Source organism: Sprattus sprattus, assembly GCF_963457725.1.
Source record: "Sprattus sprattus genome assembly, chromosome: 6".
Taxonomy (NCBI): domain Eukaryota; kingdom Metazoa; phylum Chordata; class Actinopteri; order Clupeiformes; family Clupeidae; genus Sprattus; species Sprattus sprattus.
The window spans coordinates 21,780,712-21,798,962 of NC_137925.1; the positions used below are offsets into that span (position 1 = coordinate 21,780,712).

The following is an 18,251-nucleotide window of genomic DNA, read 5'->3' on the forward strand; positions in this document are numbered from 1 at the left end:
TTGAGGATTCCTCCCTCGTCACGTGACATTGATCTGTTTGGGAATATACCCCACGCGTGTATCAGGAGCTGATTGTGGGGGGGGGGGGGGGGGGTCACAGGGGTCTGTGGGATAGGGCAATGAGGCTTCTAACTCTGGCTGTGTCTGGGCAAAGGGTAAACAGAGACCTTCCTTTCATCCCTGAAATATTTATAACGCTAAATCGGTTGCATAGATTTTTAGGTCAGAGAATTAGAATGCATGTTGGGTGCTGCAGAGGAATTTGGAGGTTGCCGGTGTGTGAACGAGATGAGAGAAGCGGGGAAAGTGAGAGAGATTGAAGCAGACGCGACAGAGGGTGGTCATCCATCATGTCTTCGCTGGACTTAATAAATAAATGAGTAGAAATCTGAAAGATCTCTTTTGATGAATTATAATGAACAGTATCAAACCGCATCCGCACGTTTCAAGACAGCCTGATTTAGGTAAACTTTCAAGGAGATCCTCCGTCACTCACAGCAGGCAGTGTGAGCGAGTTCATCTTTAGTGTGCAAAAGCTTAACAGTACAGCATGATGCAGAGCCTGTGCAAATGTGCTCAATTTCTTTGCCCAAACGTCGCTGTGTTACAGTGTGCTTCAACTCCTGTTTGCCTAATGCAGGAAGAGGAAGGACACTTCAAGGACACTCACTGTACTTGAGATGCCAGGGGCGCTAGAAGAGCGATGTCATCTTTACTTTGCATATCTTAATGTGTATTTATATGTTGACTTCCCCCCCCCCCCCCCCCCCCCCCATCGCTAAGCATGAATACATATTTGCATCACATAGCTATTTGCTTGTCATATTTTGTCTGTGTAGTTCTCTCTTAAAAACGGTTCAATTTTACTCCTTCTTCTGTTTCTGCTGAGTATATGTGGCACCACTGCAGAATCCATTGGCTAAAAATAGTCCGAACTAAAATAGTCAAGGGGTGATGCATACATTTCTCACAGCCTTTTTGTAGGAACATGCACAGGGGGGACGAATGAAGCAACGGGAGAAAGAAGATGACATTTCTGATACCTTGGGAATCAATTGACCAAACCTTTAGGGAGAGGAAGAGAGGTGATGAGAGAGGGAAGAGAGAGACGGAGACAGAGAGCGTAAAAGAAAGAGATGAACAGAATAATGGAGGGAGGAGAGAAGCAAAGATGTTTTTTTTTCTCACTAAAGCATCATAGTCCCAGAACAGTAGCGTTCATTAAGCTTTTATGAATATCACACTGTAGCTCTTCTGTTCTGCGCTCTGCCTCCTTCAAGAGGCATTTATTATTTGAATGCACAGACCAAATACCGCAGGTGAGACTAAAACATTATGGATAATAAATGATCCTCTCTGAGCTCCAACGCTTGAGAGCAATAAGAGATTCGTGTTACATAACCAAGCGAGCCTTGCTTCATTTGTCAGAGGATGACCGTCTGGATGACCCCCTGTCAGATCTCAAGGATGCAGTCGGCGAGATGGAGACACACAGTACACTACACGTTTAATTACTCATCTCACATTCACAAAAGGACACACACTTCTCCTCAGCATTGAAACACACACACACAAACAAACACACACACAAACACACACACACACACACACACACACACACAAACACACACACACACACGCACACACACACACACACAGTCGGCGAGATGGAGACATACAGTACACTACTCGTTTAATTACTCATCTCACATTCACAAAAGGATGTTCTGCACACATACATTCACTGACACAACCTTCGAGAACATTTTGGAAATACAGTGTAGACATAGATGACAAAACAATTGACAAAAAAGAGATGTATTTTGTGGCAATACTGTAGATACGTGTGCTCTTCTCTTCAATAATGTTTTCCATTGCACAGCTTGGTTCTATTGAGATTTTTTTTTCTTTTTTTCGGTTGAAAGAACCCATTTGGTCACATCAATCTAGCATGGTGAAGTAACATGCATGCCTTGCTACCACAAAGATTTTTTTCCCCCCAATATGAGTTGTCTGAGACTACAATGAAAAATTACTTCTGACTTATGCTCTATATCATTCGGATAAATTCACACACAAAAAGAAACATCCACTATGCAAAAGTTCACAGTCAAACGGGAGAACAGATGACACATTAGTACATTCAGGTAGACGTCCTCTACCAGTGAGAATTCTACGGAGGGTTCTCCTCCTGAAGGTGGGTGTTGATCAAATTAAGATAGTGTAAATCCGATTTATGGGCGTATTCATTGTGCTTAGCGTAGCCAGTCTGCGGTTGACATTGATACGACTCTGATTTGTCCAAATCCGCCTGAAAGGGGAACCTGGTGGTTTGGTTTTAATGGGAAAGATGACCTCGAATCGGGTCCTGGCATGGCTGTGCGATCTCAAGGACGGACTCTATGCATTGTGGTGTAGCGATATTCATATCTTTTTCTACAGATACCCTGTTGGACGATTTTTAAAGAGTCCTTTGTGGATTGTTGAACAGCTTTGTGCACCATGTGTTCTTTCGCAGGCCTGAAGACTCGCTGAATGAACGTGGGCAAAGAGTGAATTCAAGTGTAATCCTAACTGTACAGAGGTGCTCTTTTTTCCGGTAACAAAACACTGCCTCTGTTTCCTTTGCCACCCTCCTTCTGTGTCGATCTCTATGACTCTCTCTTTCAGTGTGCTTCTTTCTTTTGTTACTGTTTGTCTCTCTTTTGTCTTTCTACCTGTGCGTTTCTATATATCTGTCTCTCTGTATGTCTTTGTCAAGTCTTCTCTCTTACTCTGAGGTCTCTAAAGTTGTGAGTTTCTATATATCTGTCTCTCTGCATGTCTTTGTCGAGTCTTCTCTCTTACTCTGAGGTCTCTAGAGTCTCCCTCCTTCCTCTCGCGCTCGTGCTCACAGCTGATACTTCCGCAGCAGATCCGATTGCCACATGTACTTCCTGTTCTGGAAGCGATTGGGGATCTTGATGCGGTGGAAGTCCTGGATGCACTTCTCCAGCTCCTGCTCCACCGTCAGCTTCTCCTTCGGCGGCCCGCCTTTCCTGCCGCCCCTGCCAGACAGCATGGCGTCACGGGGCCCCGCCGTACGAGTGCGGAGCAGGTCGGTCCGCGGGCGGCCGTCCCCGCGCTGCGCCAGCTGGGCGGGGGGGCCCTTGCGGGTGGGCCGCTCCAGCGTCTGAGCGATGGGCGGGCGACTGACGGGCCCGCAGATGACGGTGCCCTGCGGGGAGCTGGCCTCCGACTGGGTCTCAGAGCAGGAGGTGGAGAGCTCGTTGAAGGAGGTGCCGCTCTCGCCCTCGCGCTCACTCTTGTGGCTCTTGCAGCAGCAGTCACAGTGAGAGGAAGACCAGCCGGGAGGGCCACCTGAGGTGTAAACACACACACACACACACACACACACACACAGACACACAAGAAATGAGAAATAGCATACAGGTTGATAAAGTGTTGCACACGTATGAACACAATGAACCAAATACACACAATAAATCATGTGAGGAATGTTCTACATGCATATTGTAGAACCATGCCCACTTACCATACACAGATCCACACACAGACACACACATTCAACTCAATCACTCACTGATGAAAACAGCCAAAATGCCTCAAACTGCAAATTAGGAGCAGAACACACACATACACACACACAGAAAATGAAAAAACACACACAAGCGATAGATATAATATTAACCAGCCCTATGGCAAAAACAGTGGCTGGAGAGGCAGCCACAGCAGACAGGGGTTTGGAAAATATTTCTGTGCATGGCTGCATCCATGTGCACTGAAGCTAATAGCACTGCTATTGCTCCATTATGACAAATGAGAGCCAGAGGATTCTCAGGACAGGAAACACTGTATGCTGCTTGGACTTAGAATCCACATTGGAGAGGTAATGTGTATATTATATCATTGTTCCACACTGATGCTTTCCTCTGCATCATAGCTTCCCCTGATCTCACAAACAAGAACATTTTAAAAGCCTAAGAATTGATTAAAAAAAAAACTTGGGGGGGGGGGGGGCTTCTTTGAAAAGGCTACCAACATGATCGTATCTCAAACGTGAAAGAAATCAGTGCCAACATCAAACTTTAAAGCTGAATGGCATTGATTTGTATTGTGCTGACGACAAAGTGATTGACTCAGGTGTCACAAAGAGAGCAGTCCTTGTCTGGATCTGATAAGCTGGAGAGTGAAGCACCCATTGTCCTAATAGGCATGTGACATCAACATAGCCTTGCTGAAGCCATTCTTAACACAGCGCCACACGCAAGGACATTAGGCATTATATGTAGCAAACACATTTTTATGTCTGTCCAAATAAAAGGATCTCTCTGGAAACGCTCTGGATCTGGAATTTCTCCTCCGCCTTGGCACAGCCTGGCACCTCCTTGAGCTACTGTGCAAACCACCCCTCCCGCCCCATCAGTTCTGGGCATGATGTCCTGTGAGTGTTGAATGTTTGTGTTTGAATGAGATAGACAGGGAAAGAGAAAAGCGAGACAGACAGAGAAAGATGATGATGGTGAGGATGATGATGATTATGATGATGATGACTAATGGTTGAAGACATAACTCGTTATCATATTCTCCAGATACGTAAATAAATAAACAAACAATCTGAAATGATGTCCTGTGAATCTTAGAAGGTGTGTGTATGAATGAGAGACAGAGAGAGCAATAAAGAGCTGATGAATGAGATGGTGATGATGATGTGAGGAATTCTCGCTCGTATGCCTTCAGTTGTTAACCAGAATAATAAATAAGTAAAGGACATCTGAAGGATTTCCAAGAATTTGTGCTCTGAATGTATGAACTTATTATGAACATTACGCACGGCATCCACTTTCCAAGACTGCTCAAATTAGGCCAAGTTTGAATCTCCATTTTCCATCCTGCTAACACGTTTGCACTTGTGTTGTCAAAGCTACTCTCCCCTGCCAGTGTATACATGGACGCATTTACCATAGGCACCCAAAAGCATGATTACCTAGTCATATCACCACACTATCAAAAACAAAAACAAAAAAACGTTTGGGTCGCTTTTGGCGAGAGGAGGTGCTCAGGTTAATTGAGAAATCGTGCTTTGTAAAATACCTCACGGGAGCTGACTACACCAATGACCTGTCCACAGAGATCACCTCATCTCTTTACAGTAAAGAAAATCTGCAGAGCATTTAAGTGAAATCCATCCAGACCAAGTCCCATCCACATCCTATGCGGCTGCAGAGAGGGGAAAAAAGAGAAATAAACGAATAAAGTAACAGAGACAGAAAAGCACAGCGACTAAAATAAGCCGTGGCCTCCCAAGGGAATCGTTATATCTTTTGCTCGTCTCCTCCTCCTCCTCCTCGTGCAGTGAATCACGTCTCAAGTTACAGCCCCTCTATCTCCACTACACTCCGCTATAACAGGTCAAACTAGGAACGCAACGATTTTCACATCTAATTGCCTTTCTTTTGTTTTTATAGAAACGTGTCAAATAGCTTTAAAAACTATAAAACGCTGACTAAAAATAAGGGGGGGAAATGATTGCATTATTGACCATAAGTTAATATTGGACTCTCAGGTGTTCAGCACCTCCAACCTCTCAAAGTCTGAGAGAAACTGTCTTGTAGAGTGCAAGGATCTGGCCTGCTTCTGAAAGCATTACAGCCATCAATTTATAATGAGAGGAGTTCAATAGGAGCCTAACCTCTCAACACTGAGTGCTATAATGAGTGGTACGGCAATTGCTTTTGGGTTGATAGAGGAGAGCAGAGCAGCTTTTTAATGGCTAATCCACGGGTGCGAGAGAGGACAAGAGATGCAGGAGAACAATTTCCCCTTCGCAGGAATTAAATCAGCTTCCACTCCACTCTCTTTCTCTCCCTCTCTCCCTCTCTCCCTCTCTATCTTTCTCTCTCACACACACACACACACACAGACACATACATGAGGTCTTGCTCTCTCACTCTTGTTCTCTCTCTCTCTCCCTCTGTCTGTGTCTTTCTATATTTCTCTCTCCCCATCTATCTCTGTCACTCTCTTCATTCTTGCTCACATCCTCTCTCCGTTTCCCCCCCCAATCTTACCTTTTTTTCCTCCTCCTCTACCATGCCATCTGTCTCTTCCTCTCATCCTCTCCTCTCCCTTTATCTCTCTCGCTCTCTCTCCCTCTTTCTCTCTGTCTTCATTTCTCCCACTCAACTCATTCTCCCAGTCTCCCCTTCCTCACCAGGAAAATGAGAGGACTCCTTTTACAGAGGGAGGGGGGTTTGGGGGTTCCAGATTCCAAATGGATGCTGCAGCCTGGTGGGACTGCTTGTCTAGGCCTAAGACCAGCACCAGTAATAGTATCATAAAACTTTTAGGCCACTGCAGGGAAATGAGCACCGCTCATGCACACTGAGTGGAGGCCTCTTCTGAATCCATAAGCCCCATCCGACTTAAAGCACCAGCAAGATGCAAAACACCAAGAAAATATGGTCTATAAATACTTAAAACTCACAGTAACGATTCCTACAGGGATTTATCAGTATCAGTATACAGTATCATACCAACTCTACACCGTTTACTTTTTTTCAGCCAAGCACTGGCCTTAAGATCACTTGAGAACACCTTGTGCTTTTGCAAGGATAAGTACTCTGAGCATAGAAATATTAAATGAATCGATATGAATTGTGAGCGCATGGCAGCAATCTCGGCTAGTGAGGAGCATCAGCTGCAGCATGCAGCACCACTGCCCTGTTCTGTTAGTGCTAAAAACCTGCAGCTCTAACAGCTGCAAAGGGCTGCACATTGCATTCCACACCCATTCAGTTGGAGGGCATCTCTTCGCTGCTAATTCGCTTACAGTGGGCAAGAGCAGAGCCACACATCACACAAAGTTGGGTTTTAGGAGGGACACTGCAACAGGCCAGAGGGTGACCTGCCACAAGGACAGTTTCCATTCTCTATCCCTCTTTCTCTTTCTCTGTTTTTCTATCTCTGTCTCTATTTCTTTTATTCGTTTTGATGGCTCTATCTTTCCATTTTTCTTTTGCAGTACATGCGGTATCTCTCCATCCCTCCCTCTCTCTTTCATTCTCTAAACCTCTACGTTTTTTAATCTCTGTCTCCTATTTTCACTCATCCCATCTCATCAGTTCTCTCGCTATCCCTCTATGCATCTCCCCTCCTTCTCTTCTCCTTCTTTCCTTCTCTTCTCATTCCCTCCTTGGGCTCTCTAAGGACTGTTTTCCCACAACTGTCAGACTTGAAATTCCACCCCGGTGGATGTTATTCATCCAAAAAATGTCATAGAGGATGTTTGGAAAAAATTTGCGGAGTATGAGTAAGCTTATCATCAAAAGCGCTTTTCTAAAAACTCTACACTTTTAGAACTACACCAGCTTTAGAGACAAGGAGGTTTTTTACACACATTTTCTTCTAGGTTTGTCATCTTTATCTATCCCTTTGAGGACTTTTGTTGAAACATCCAAGGAACAAAACACCCTCAAACAGGTAGCTTTTTTTTCCATGTGCAAACATCTGAATCTGCTAAAATAAAGACACTGAAACAAGTCTCTCTTCTTCTGTGTACACATACATGCACACACACCGCTCAATTTAGACGCTGCAGGCAGTTCCACGGTTCAGCCATTTCTCTCTCTCTCTGTATCTCTCTCACTCTATTGCTCTCTCACTATCTCTCTCTCTCTCTTTGTATTTCTCACTCTTTCTCTCTGTTTCTCTCTTTCTGTCTCAGTTCGACACACACACATCTGGGTCTCTGTTTTAGTTTCCCCACTGCACCGCCAGTAACCACCATCAATTTGCGAAGATAAAAATAGGCTCCTCTCAACCCAGGTGCACCAGGCACATCGGAGTGTGCCGCATTCTCAGCTCCAGAAAAAAAAAAATCAAATCTCAAGCCTTTGAATCTGCACAGACCCTCAGCCCCACCAGAGTGCACCGTGCTGAAATGCATTTCCCACGGATGTACCTCCACCGCCAAGACGAATGAAGGTGAAGAGAAATGCTGCACACCAAAGTTTGATCTCGATTGTTTCTAAACAATAAGGCTGTCACCGAACAATGAGACTGTGGTTGCCACAATGACTTGGACAGAGAGAGTGAATTGAATTGAATTGAATTGAATTGAATTGAATTGAATTGAATTGAATTGAATTGAATTGAATTGAATTGAATTGAATTGAATTGAATTGAATTGAATTGAATTGAATTGAATTGAATTGAATTGTGGGAGTGAAAACGAACTACACATGTTGGTTTAGTTGTTAATGTGCCGTTTCATGCTGTAGCACTCAAGATGCTTCTGAACTGTCCCATACAAATGCCTTTTTGGGAGAACCTATTGAAGGTTCTAAAAGGATCCAATAAATGTTCTTTCTCAAAGGGTTCTTCAGTTCCAAATCAGCATTTGAAACTATTCTAAGCATGATAGGACCTTTAATAGTTTTTCATAGAACTTGTGTGGGCGCTCTAAGACTGCAACAGACTGGAATAAAACTGGCACAGAACCAGAACAGAACAGTCACGGCAAATGCATGCAAAAAGACACTGGCAGAAGTCTTGAGTCCCCATCCACCAGTCTTATCCGACAATTACTCAAATGATTGTCTCCCTGCCGTCGCCACAGGGCAGCATATTGTTGTTTATGTGTTGTTATTTATGTGCTTGTTACTGTAATGCACTAATTAGGCCAGTCTGCCCTTGCAGGGCATTAGTCTTGCAGATCGCATGTCCTTGCAGAGAACCAAAACCCAATCCTAGACTCGGCCTCCTCATCATACGACCCAGAGTGTCAGGGTCGGAAACCCAGCCCGACCCATGGGTCCCACACTTAAGGAGATGTGATGATGTGTGTTTTACATCCGCATAACACAGTGGAGGTGAGGAAGGAGAGGGCATTCAAATTACTACACACACTCCCATCCTCATCATCATCACCAGCACCGTCTCCTGATGGTCATTTGAATCAAGCAGTATGCAGAGAAAGCGCTGACTCTTCATGCGCTACGTTCATTTGGGGGGTGAGGGGGGGGCAGGGGTCCTTCAGGCCGTTTTTTAAATAAGAAACTAATTGTCCTCATTCAAGGACAGGCGCTCTCTTGCTGTCCAGGCACTCACTGCTGCCTGTTGTCCATGGACGAGGACGAGGGTCAGTCCCTAGAGATGATTGACAATGACAGGAGCAGCCATGTTTGTGTGTGTGTGTGTGTGTGTGTGTGTATGTGTGTGTGTCTGTGTGTGTGTGTGTGTGTGTGTGTGTGTGTGTGTGTGTGTGTGTGTGTGTGTGTGTGTGTGTGTGTGTGCGTGTGTCTGTGTGTCAGTGTGTGTGTCTGAGTGTGTGTGGGTGAGTATGGCAGTTGTCGGTAGTCCTACAAAAGACTTCATTACCCACAATTCCCTTATCACCCAAAGTCTTATCTGCAAGAGAAAGTATTGGCTGAAAACAAGGTGATAAAAAACGTGACGCACTTTCTCACTATAAACTGCGTTGAAATGATACATTCACTCTCTTTGCGCTCTCTCTACTCTGGCGTTGGCCAGCTCACATCTCTCTATCTCCTGGCGTCGGCTAAGGAGCATCCGTCCTTCCACCGTCACCTGGTGAAGGCCTACTCTCTCTGTTCTCAACGGAAGAGAACAGACAAAGACTCTAAGACTTGTCGTTAGCCAAACACTGCCCGCTAACCGAGACAACGTAAGTTTAACAAAGCAGCTAACATTAGATCTGCCAGTTAACTCTGCAACGGGAGAAACAAAGCACAACAGAGACCTCGCGGAAACTGCAACATTCCGAGCGATCAAATCCTCCGATCTAAACTGCAGTGTAATACCGACGACATCTCAGTAAGGGCAACTTTCTCCACCTACGGACTTCTTCTCTGCCTCAGGAACATCGGATGCGCCAACACTTTTCCAAAGGACTGGTAACATCGACTGGGCAGTTAGCTATCATAGCTTATTCACAACCTGGCTAAGCATAGGACTGTTTACATATGCCATTGTTTATGTATTGTATCTGTTTTGTTTACCGAACATAACTGTTATATACTTTCATTGTTAGTTGGTAGTTGGCTTCGCCACACCATCTAAGGGTTAACGTTATGATTGCTTCTCATATACATCGGGACTTGCATGCATTACTAACCACTTCCCTCTTCTAACATGGCATCTTAAATCACATACGATTACAAATACATTGGCCTTCATATAACCACACACGCGAAGCTCACAAACTCGAACTTCCCGGTGCATACATAGGCTCGTACTCTTTCACCACACATTTATGTTCACGAACGTGCACACATGCACGCGGAACTGCGGTGGTCAGACAAAGGGACACACACGCACACATATTTTCAGGCGCGCTCCTAACAGCGCAACTCAGAGCATACACGCTCGCAAACACACACACACACACACTCTCTCCCTTACACATACATAAACTCCTTCAATTCATTAGTTAGATACATTTAGCTAGATTACATATTGTGTGTTATTTTCTTATCATTGTGTAATAAATACTTTGATTTATATACGCTGGTTTATTTAATGTTACACAAGAATGGACGTTGTCAACCTCTTCTATTCAGAACTCCAATGACCTTCAACCATACTATTAATAAGGTAACTTTGTTGTAGTTATTAATTTAATTATTAATCAGAGTTCCAAATTGATAGTATAATATATTTTATGAGACTGATATATTTAATGAGACTGATTTGTGGATTATCAACTTAATTGATCTGCCTTTGTGTTGAATGGTTGATCCCTGTCCAATCGGGTGAGATTACCAACATATTGTTGCTGTTACAAGGACAGCACCAGTGTGTCTTGGTGGCCCTCGTGAAGTCAATATCACAATTCATACAAAATTGCACCCACATTCACCCGGCGCCTACTCACTGGGTAAGATACCTACCTAATCTGGTACTCCCAAATGAGAATGGTACCCATTTTACCTACACAGTTGTGGAGAAATGGAAAGCTGTAGAGATGGAGAGCGGAGGAGAGATGACGAGATGATCTGGGCTAACTCTATCCGGACAGATTGTAGGGCATCATACGTCATCTCCCAAAGGCCTTGACCCACCCACCCCCACGCACACACATCTCCCCCCCACACACACACACATCTCCCCCTCCGGGGCCTGTGCACTACCCCTTCTCCCTAAGCCCCCTCCACGCCCTCATGACACAAACTGATGTACTGCAATGAGGCAGAAAGGCCGCTTGAGGAGCCTACAGAGAGCCGGTCATCACTGCGACGAAGTCCAAGAGAAGGAAGGGAGCGGCGTTCACGTTGAGTGCACACTGCAGACCAGATGACCAAGCAAGGGTGAGAGACATGAGTGGGATGAAAACAGAAGAGAGAAAAAGAGAGAGAGACTGAGAGAGAGGGAGATAGAAAGAGAGCGAGAAAGCAAGACTGAGAGAGAGGGAGAGAGAAAGAGAGAGAGAGCAAGACTGAGAGAGAGGTAGAGAGAAAAAAAGAGAGGGTGAGAAATAGAGAGAAGCTAATTCAACCACTCTACATCAGTTAGCCCAGCGTTGTGCACTTGTCATTTTTCTGAAAGGTGGGCTCATTTTCGACAACGATTTTTTCCGCTCATCTCACCCTCTCAACGGATCATCCATCTCTCTGTGGGTTAGGTCAGACGTGGAGGAAACAAAGCTCAAATTCAAACTGGCTCATCTTCTGTTGTGTGTGTGTGTTTGTGTGTGTGTGTCGTGTGTGTCGTGTGTGTGTGTGTGTGTGTGTGTGTGTGTGTGTGTGTGTGTGTGTGTGTGTGTGTGTGTGTGTGTGTGTGTGTGTGTGTGTGTGTGCCGCTTGTTCATTCTGTTTATGAGCAAATTGAGAATAGTCATCTTTTAGTTGTTGTTTTTCAATCAAAGGTCCCTAACAGCAATTCCACGACTACTAGCCACAACTCCACGGCTAACAGACACACACGAAAAAAGAAGTATCCGATCCAAGCAAATGAATGACAAAGGTCTAGGTCAAAAGTTTAACTTCCACAGATGTTAAGTAAATGACCTGGTAGTTTTTTTCTGTTTTTTTTTTTGGTTGGGAGGGGGGGCATCACATCTTTCCAGACAGTGTTTCCATTTCAGGCTGGCTAGCTATCTCTATCTCTCCTGCCTCTGTCATAATCACTCTCTTCTGCATAACAAAGCAGCTAAGAAGAGGCAAAGGTCTGCAGCAGGTCTCTCTGCCATCCCAGCATCCCTGGATAAACCTCTTACAAGGGGTTGCAGGGGGAGAGGGAAAAAAATCTCACTAAATTGCATAAAGAAAGCCTCACATGGCAAGGAATAAATATTCCCAAAAAGCTGGTAGCGTGCAGGGAGCAGATAAGAGCTGCACACTTCAAAGCGCCTCCTTCAGCTGCTGCTGCTACTGCTGCTGCTACTGCTGCTACCGCTGCCATGGCCGCGCCGCCTCTCGTGTGCATTTCCCATGATTCTTGGTAAGGCTGCCCATGATTTCTGGTGTGTGGGGTTATTTACATCGGGCCATCCATCTCCCGCCGGAACCACGAGGCTCTACAGCCCGCCAGCCAGGCAGCGAGGCAAGCCTAAGGACCCGACTCTCATCTCAGCCCCTTATACGCCAACAGGATTGATGTGCTTCCCATTCCTGTCATCATGTCGCTGCCACTGAGCAAACTCCATTATTCCCGCCATTCACCGCATTCTCAGGGCGTAATAAAAGAACTGCAAATAAACATTAACTTCCGAGACGACGAGGTGGAAATGGTAATCTCTTTCTTAGGAAATATTGTGATTTTTTTCTTTACACGGCCATGCTAAAAGCATAAATGGAATTGGCTCAGTCTTACAAGCACACAACTGCAGCAGCATGCATTCTAGGCTGCACTGAGGTGGAAATAATATGGAAACCTGTGCTGTGCATTTCGTGAGGGGACACAAGCGATGCATCTTCCTTTTAAGAACAGGGGCCAGATTTATTCTCCAGAACATTCCATCATATTTTTGGGGTATATTTTGTATATATCTGGTATATCTTTGGTATATTTCAGAGGTCCTACAATTTGTTTTCTTGTGAAAGTAAACAGCCACAGTGTACCCTTCCTGAGGAAGAAAATAAATCACTTTTCCATAATGACTTACCTGAATTGATCTGAATTGGTTTAGCTATTGCTCTTCCTACTTATCAGGGAACCTTTACTGTAGCACCTGGTTTGATAATTCAATATATAGCTCCGCTTCCTTGACCTAAAATTTGTCATTGATTATCATTTGAGATTCTCTGGTGCATTGCTGGGGAGATAATATTTAGAACCATCTGATAGCTTTTTAATTGGAAATCATTCAAGCATTCCCATTAGGTAATTAGCCATATAGCAGTTCTCCCAAACGTGTTAAAGAAAAAAAGGTTAGACTCATTTATCACTTTGATGATGAGTGTTATTTATTTAAAAAAGAAGAAGAAAAAAACCTCATAGTTGTATGTCCCCTATGAAGCAAGCTGGTCTTTTAACAACAGTGCAGACATGTCCGACCTGAATTCTCTCTGATCTTACATAAATCACTAAATTAGAGCCATGGTACTGTGCCGTGGGACTGAGGAGGACCTCTTCATGGGCTGAGATGCTCAGCAGGAGTGTCTAAAGTGTTCCCATTCTTTCAAATGATCAGCGCTGGCCATTTATAGAAAAAAAAGGAGGACCCAAGAAAAATGGGTTAAAAATGGCTGATACTTTCCTGTATCAAATAACCACAACTCCGGTTAAGTACACCTCTGCACTAGCAACGGTCACCTGGGAGATATTTATCCTGGCCTCCTATTGATTTTTGAAACGTACATCTCTACCGGCTCAATGACTCCTTAGCCCACCAATCACCACAGACTACTAAGTAAGAGATCAATTGAGGGAAGTGACCTAGCTGCACTGTAGTTCTGCTATGTCACTGAGGCTGATGATGATGTTGCTGTTGTTATTGTGGTTGGCAGTGATTATGTTGACACTGATGTTAATGATGATGAGGATAATAAAAATAAAAATAAAAATGGAGACGATGAAGATATTGTTGTTGATGATGCTGATGATAATGATGATGATAATGATGATGAGGATAATGAAAATAAAAATGAAAACAAAGACGACAAAGATGTTGTTGATGATGATGGTGATGATGATATAGATGGTGATGCCTATTTCAAATTCAAGATGTCCCTACCAACAGAGAATTGTCTGTCTTTTTACCTACACAAATTGGGGAAACATTGTGTCATTTGGGAAATGTACTGAGGGCAACGGCCCAAGAGAAGGCGATCAAGCTTGTAAAAAACAACTGGTGCAATTGACCAAAGGGGGCCCACAGTACATCTGCCAAAGAGGGAACCAAGACTGCCAGCAGTCCACAAACAAGACTCCATCTCTCTCTTCAGCTATTTTAAGACATTTCTTCATTCCGTCAAATTAGACCCACTCCAGCTCTTGACAATATAACTAGTCTGAGCGTATCAGCACAAGAATTACACCAGAATATCCACTGAAGTCAACCGGTTGCAATTCATTTACATTAATTTGGATTTGATGTAGCCGACTGTTGGCGCCATGCCTTCTAACCCAGAAATGTTTGTGTTTGGCAAAGGCCTTTTTTTACACTGGATTTACAGGCTTTAAAAATAACACACTACATGATGATACATAAAGTTTGCATATGTTTGTCATGTCCATGATGAAACCAGTGACGTTATGAACAGGTCGCATATTGATGGCATTTGTTTTTAGTTCCCAAACACCTCCCTTAGGTCATTTTATATTATAGGGACTTCTACCAGAAACTCTTACATTTTAACCTAAGTCCAATTAAGTGCAACAAATACAAATTAATTTAAGATTCATGGGATTATTGATTATTGTCAATTATTATTAACTCTGATCCTTAATCCTGATTTGCAACTCCTTCAATATGTATATTGTTGCACTGTGATCTTTGGATGTGTATATTGTTGCACTGTTATCTATTGTTGCATATGTATCTGTGTGTATTTGTGTGTGTGTGTGTGTGTGTGTGTGTGTGTGTGTGTGTGTGTGTGTGTGCGTGCGCGATGTGTGTGTGTGCGTATGTGTGTGTGTGTAGCAGGCCACTCTGTCAGGCCCGTTCAGTGGGCCAACAGCTGCAGACCTGACCCATATGGCACAGTTCTAGGAGGGCAGGGCACCTCGCCTCTGGTGTGGGGACAGGTCACGGCACGGCTGCACTCAAGTAATTATCCTAGCCGCTGCTAACGCCAATCATTAACCCACCATATGTCCATCCTCTGTGAGACCTGCAGCCTCCACTACTGCCTCTGTGCTGCCCTTCTCTCTCACCAAGCACCTGGGTCTTTCCTCGCTTCTCCAGAGGGGCCCATTTTGGAATAACGAACAAAGTGCTTTTTAATTGGCCATATGCTGCAACATTTCCCTCATCTGAGAGTACGATGAGCCAAATTACTCGCTGATGTTTGCTGTTGGACAAACAGCGCGAGCTACCCACAAATACGGCTTCATCACTCCAGCGAGAGGAATATGGAGCATTGCAATAGGCACTAAAATATTAATATCATATCCAATGCGTCTGGACTGAGAGACAACCTATTGGAGTAGTTTTGACATCCGCATGGGCGCGAAAATGTGATGAGGTTTTTTCTCTTGCCAATTCTGAACCACAAATGAGAATTTTTTTTGTACACACTACTTTAAAGGAAAGAGGGTGATGTGTGCGTGGACGAGAGAGAGTTGGAGAGACCAAGAGAGAGAGAGAGAGAGAGTGTGTGTGTGTGTGTGTGTGTGTGTATGCGTGTGCTACATGAAACTCCCCTGATAGAGGCCGACTAGAATGGTTCTGGTTCTGATCCGATTCTGGGTTATTTGTACCAGAGGCTTACTCACAGGATGAACACACTGAACACCTCATCACTTACACACACACACACACACACACACACACACACACACACACACACACACACACACACACACACACACACACACACACACACACACACACACACACACACAGTGCAAGAGAGCCCCACAAACCGGAGGAAAGAAAGAGAAAGAGACAGAGGGTGACAGAGAGAGAGATAGATAGGGAGAGAAAGAGGTGGGGGCAGAGGAAAGGGTAGAATATTACACCCCTCTGTCCCATCAGGAGTGGTAACCTGATTGCACTGCACAGAAACACACACACACACACACACACACACACATATACAAGTACACACATACGCAGGGGCGTCGTACAGAGGAGAAAAGCAGGCAATTGCCTGGGGCCCGAGCTGGAAGGGGCCCCAGAGGACCGCTGATTACATTAGTCTACACTCTACAGCGACGACAATTCAATGAGAACTGCCTCAAAATGTTTGATATTGTTCAGCAGACTGCAATAACCGTCAAGACACCCCCTTCGTGGCCCCTATACCGTTGGCTTGTTAAGACCTTGGTGATCAGGCTACAGTGCAGTAACACCGTGCTAAATGGGCTAGCATTGATCTTTCCAAACCAAAAGAAATTAAATCTGTTCAAAGCTAGCATCACATACAACTATGCTCTTTACATGCCAAATGAAGGGGAGGTCAATGTATACTTATGTGAAAATTACAGCCCTCCAAAATATCTTCTCACATTATTCTGTAAAAGGTACACATATTTTTTTTTTTACCACAATGACAGATCTTATTTGTATACTAGGTTACTTATTTATAGAATTAATCATTTAGCCATTTCTCTGTTCATGGTGTAGACAAGCCCAAAAATGCCAGTCACTGCATCCAGTATACTATAGTTTGTAAACTTTGTATGACAATAATAAAGGATAAAGGGGTGATGGGTTAGGGGGCCCAGAGTCCCTAGAAACGCCCCTGCACATACACACACACATGCACCTCTTTGATTGGTAAATTCGTTGCCGTACAAGTAAACAAAACATCATCAATAACCGAATTAAACTGATACACTTCATAAATTAAGATAATAAAAAGACAATTAGCCGTGTCATCGCAAAATAATGAATGCCAAAAGTGGGACGATTTATCCAACCATGCCTCCTAGTGGCCCCCACCGACAACGGATTTGGAACCGCTTGCATGCACTCAATGAGTTTCTCGCTGGTGAACATGAACCTTTGCTGTAGGGTAGAGGCGATTAACTCCCTACCACAGAAGTTTTTCAAAATCAGATTGCTAAGGGTTAAATTCACTTACGGTAGAAGACATACTCCGTGTAACTGCACCATAATTTGTCATCCATGTGTCGACTGACTAGGGATGCGGTCAAAGAGGAATTGCACGCAACTATATGAAATCCACTCTCTGCAAGCATGTCAAATGCCCTCTCTAAGTGTTTAAACTTGAGAAACAGTCGAGAGGTGTAACGCTCCTGTGGTCTCTCTGGATCTCGATTCTCATTCAAAGTATCCCCAAATACTTCTTTCGCCAAACCGATTCGTCCGCAAATGAAAATTTTTGGAAGCCCAAGAGCCTTGGGGTCGGCCAGGCCCTCTCTTCCCGCGGCGCATGAGCCCTTGTACCCGACCGTGATGAACCCGTGCCTCCTGTCCCGAGGGTCCAGATACGCGGGGTACAGCCTCTGATCGCTTCCCTGAGACGCTTCGTCATAATCGCTGTGAAGGTATTCATCTGTGCGTTTATCGTCGGGAGTCAAAATCTTCACCAATTCCGGCAGCTGAAAATACTCAGCCTCCCTTTTCAGCCGTCCCTTCTCCGGAAAGTGATCAGGCAGGACAACATGCTTGTCTCTGAGGTAGTCCAACACATATCGAAATAAAAACCCATCCCTGTCGATAAAATAACGTCCCCTTAAGTCGCGAGCTAAATCGTTGGAATTGTCTTTCTTTGCAGAGAATAATTTCCCAAGCAGAGACTTTGGAATGCTTGTAAGGGTGGCATGGCGTGTGTAGTAAACCTGTCCTCCCACATTGAGTTCTATCACGTCGGACGAAGTTTGCACAGGTCCGCAATCCTTTGGTGATTGGTAAGTCTTACAGTTCTCCGTCAGTGCCATGTTTCGAATGCCCCAAAAGGGAGGAAACGGGGGTTATTAAAAGTTGTTACCTAAAGAAAAGAACAAATATTGTTTGAGATGGATTTAATATCTGATGGGATACACCTGCCTCAGCGACGTCTTCAGAGCATCTAAGCACAGACTACTGAAAACACTCACCACAGAAGGTTTGTTGTGCATAAAGTAGCCTAATACATCATTAAATAAAGCAGCAGTGC

At 44.3% G+C, this 18,251-nt stretch overlaps 1 protein-coding gene across 1 annotated transcript; it reads right to left on the reverse strand.

Annotated features, from left to right (window-relative positions):
- Nucleotides 1-2,890: 2,890 nt before the first annotated feature.
- On the reverse strand, nucleotides 2,891-18,033 carry kctd16a (potassium channel tetramerization domain containing 16a; the record flags this gene model as incomplete). The annotated part of the gene is made up of 2 exons (XM_080840521.1): nucleotides 2,891-3,360; nucleotides 17,214-18,033. 2 exons carry the CDS (start codon nucleotides 18,031-18,033, stop codon nucleotides 2,891-2,893), a joined length of 1,290 nt encoding a protein of 429 aa, XP_080696647.1.
- Nucleotides 18,034-18,251: the final 218 nt, after the last annotated feature.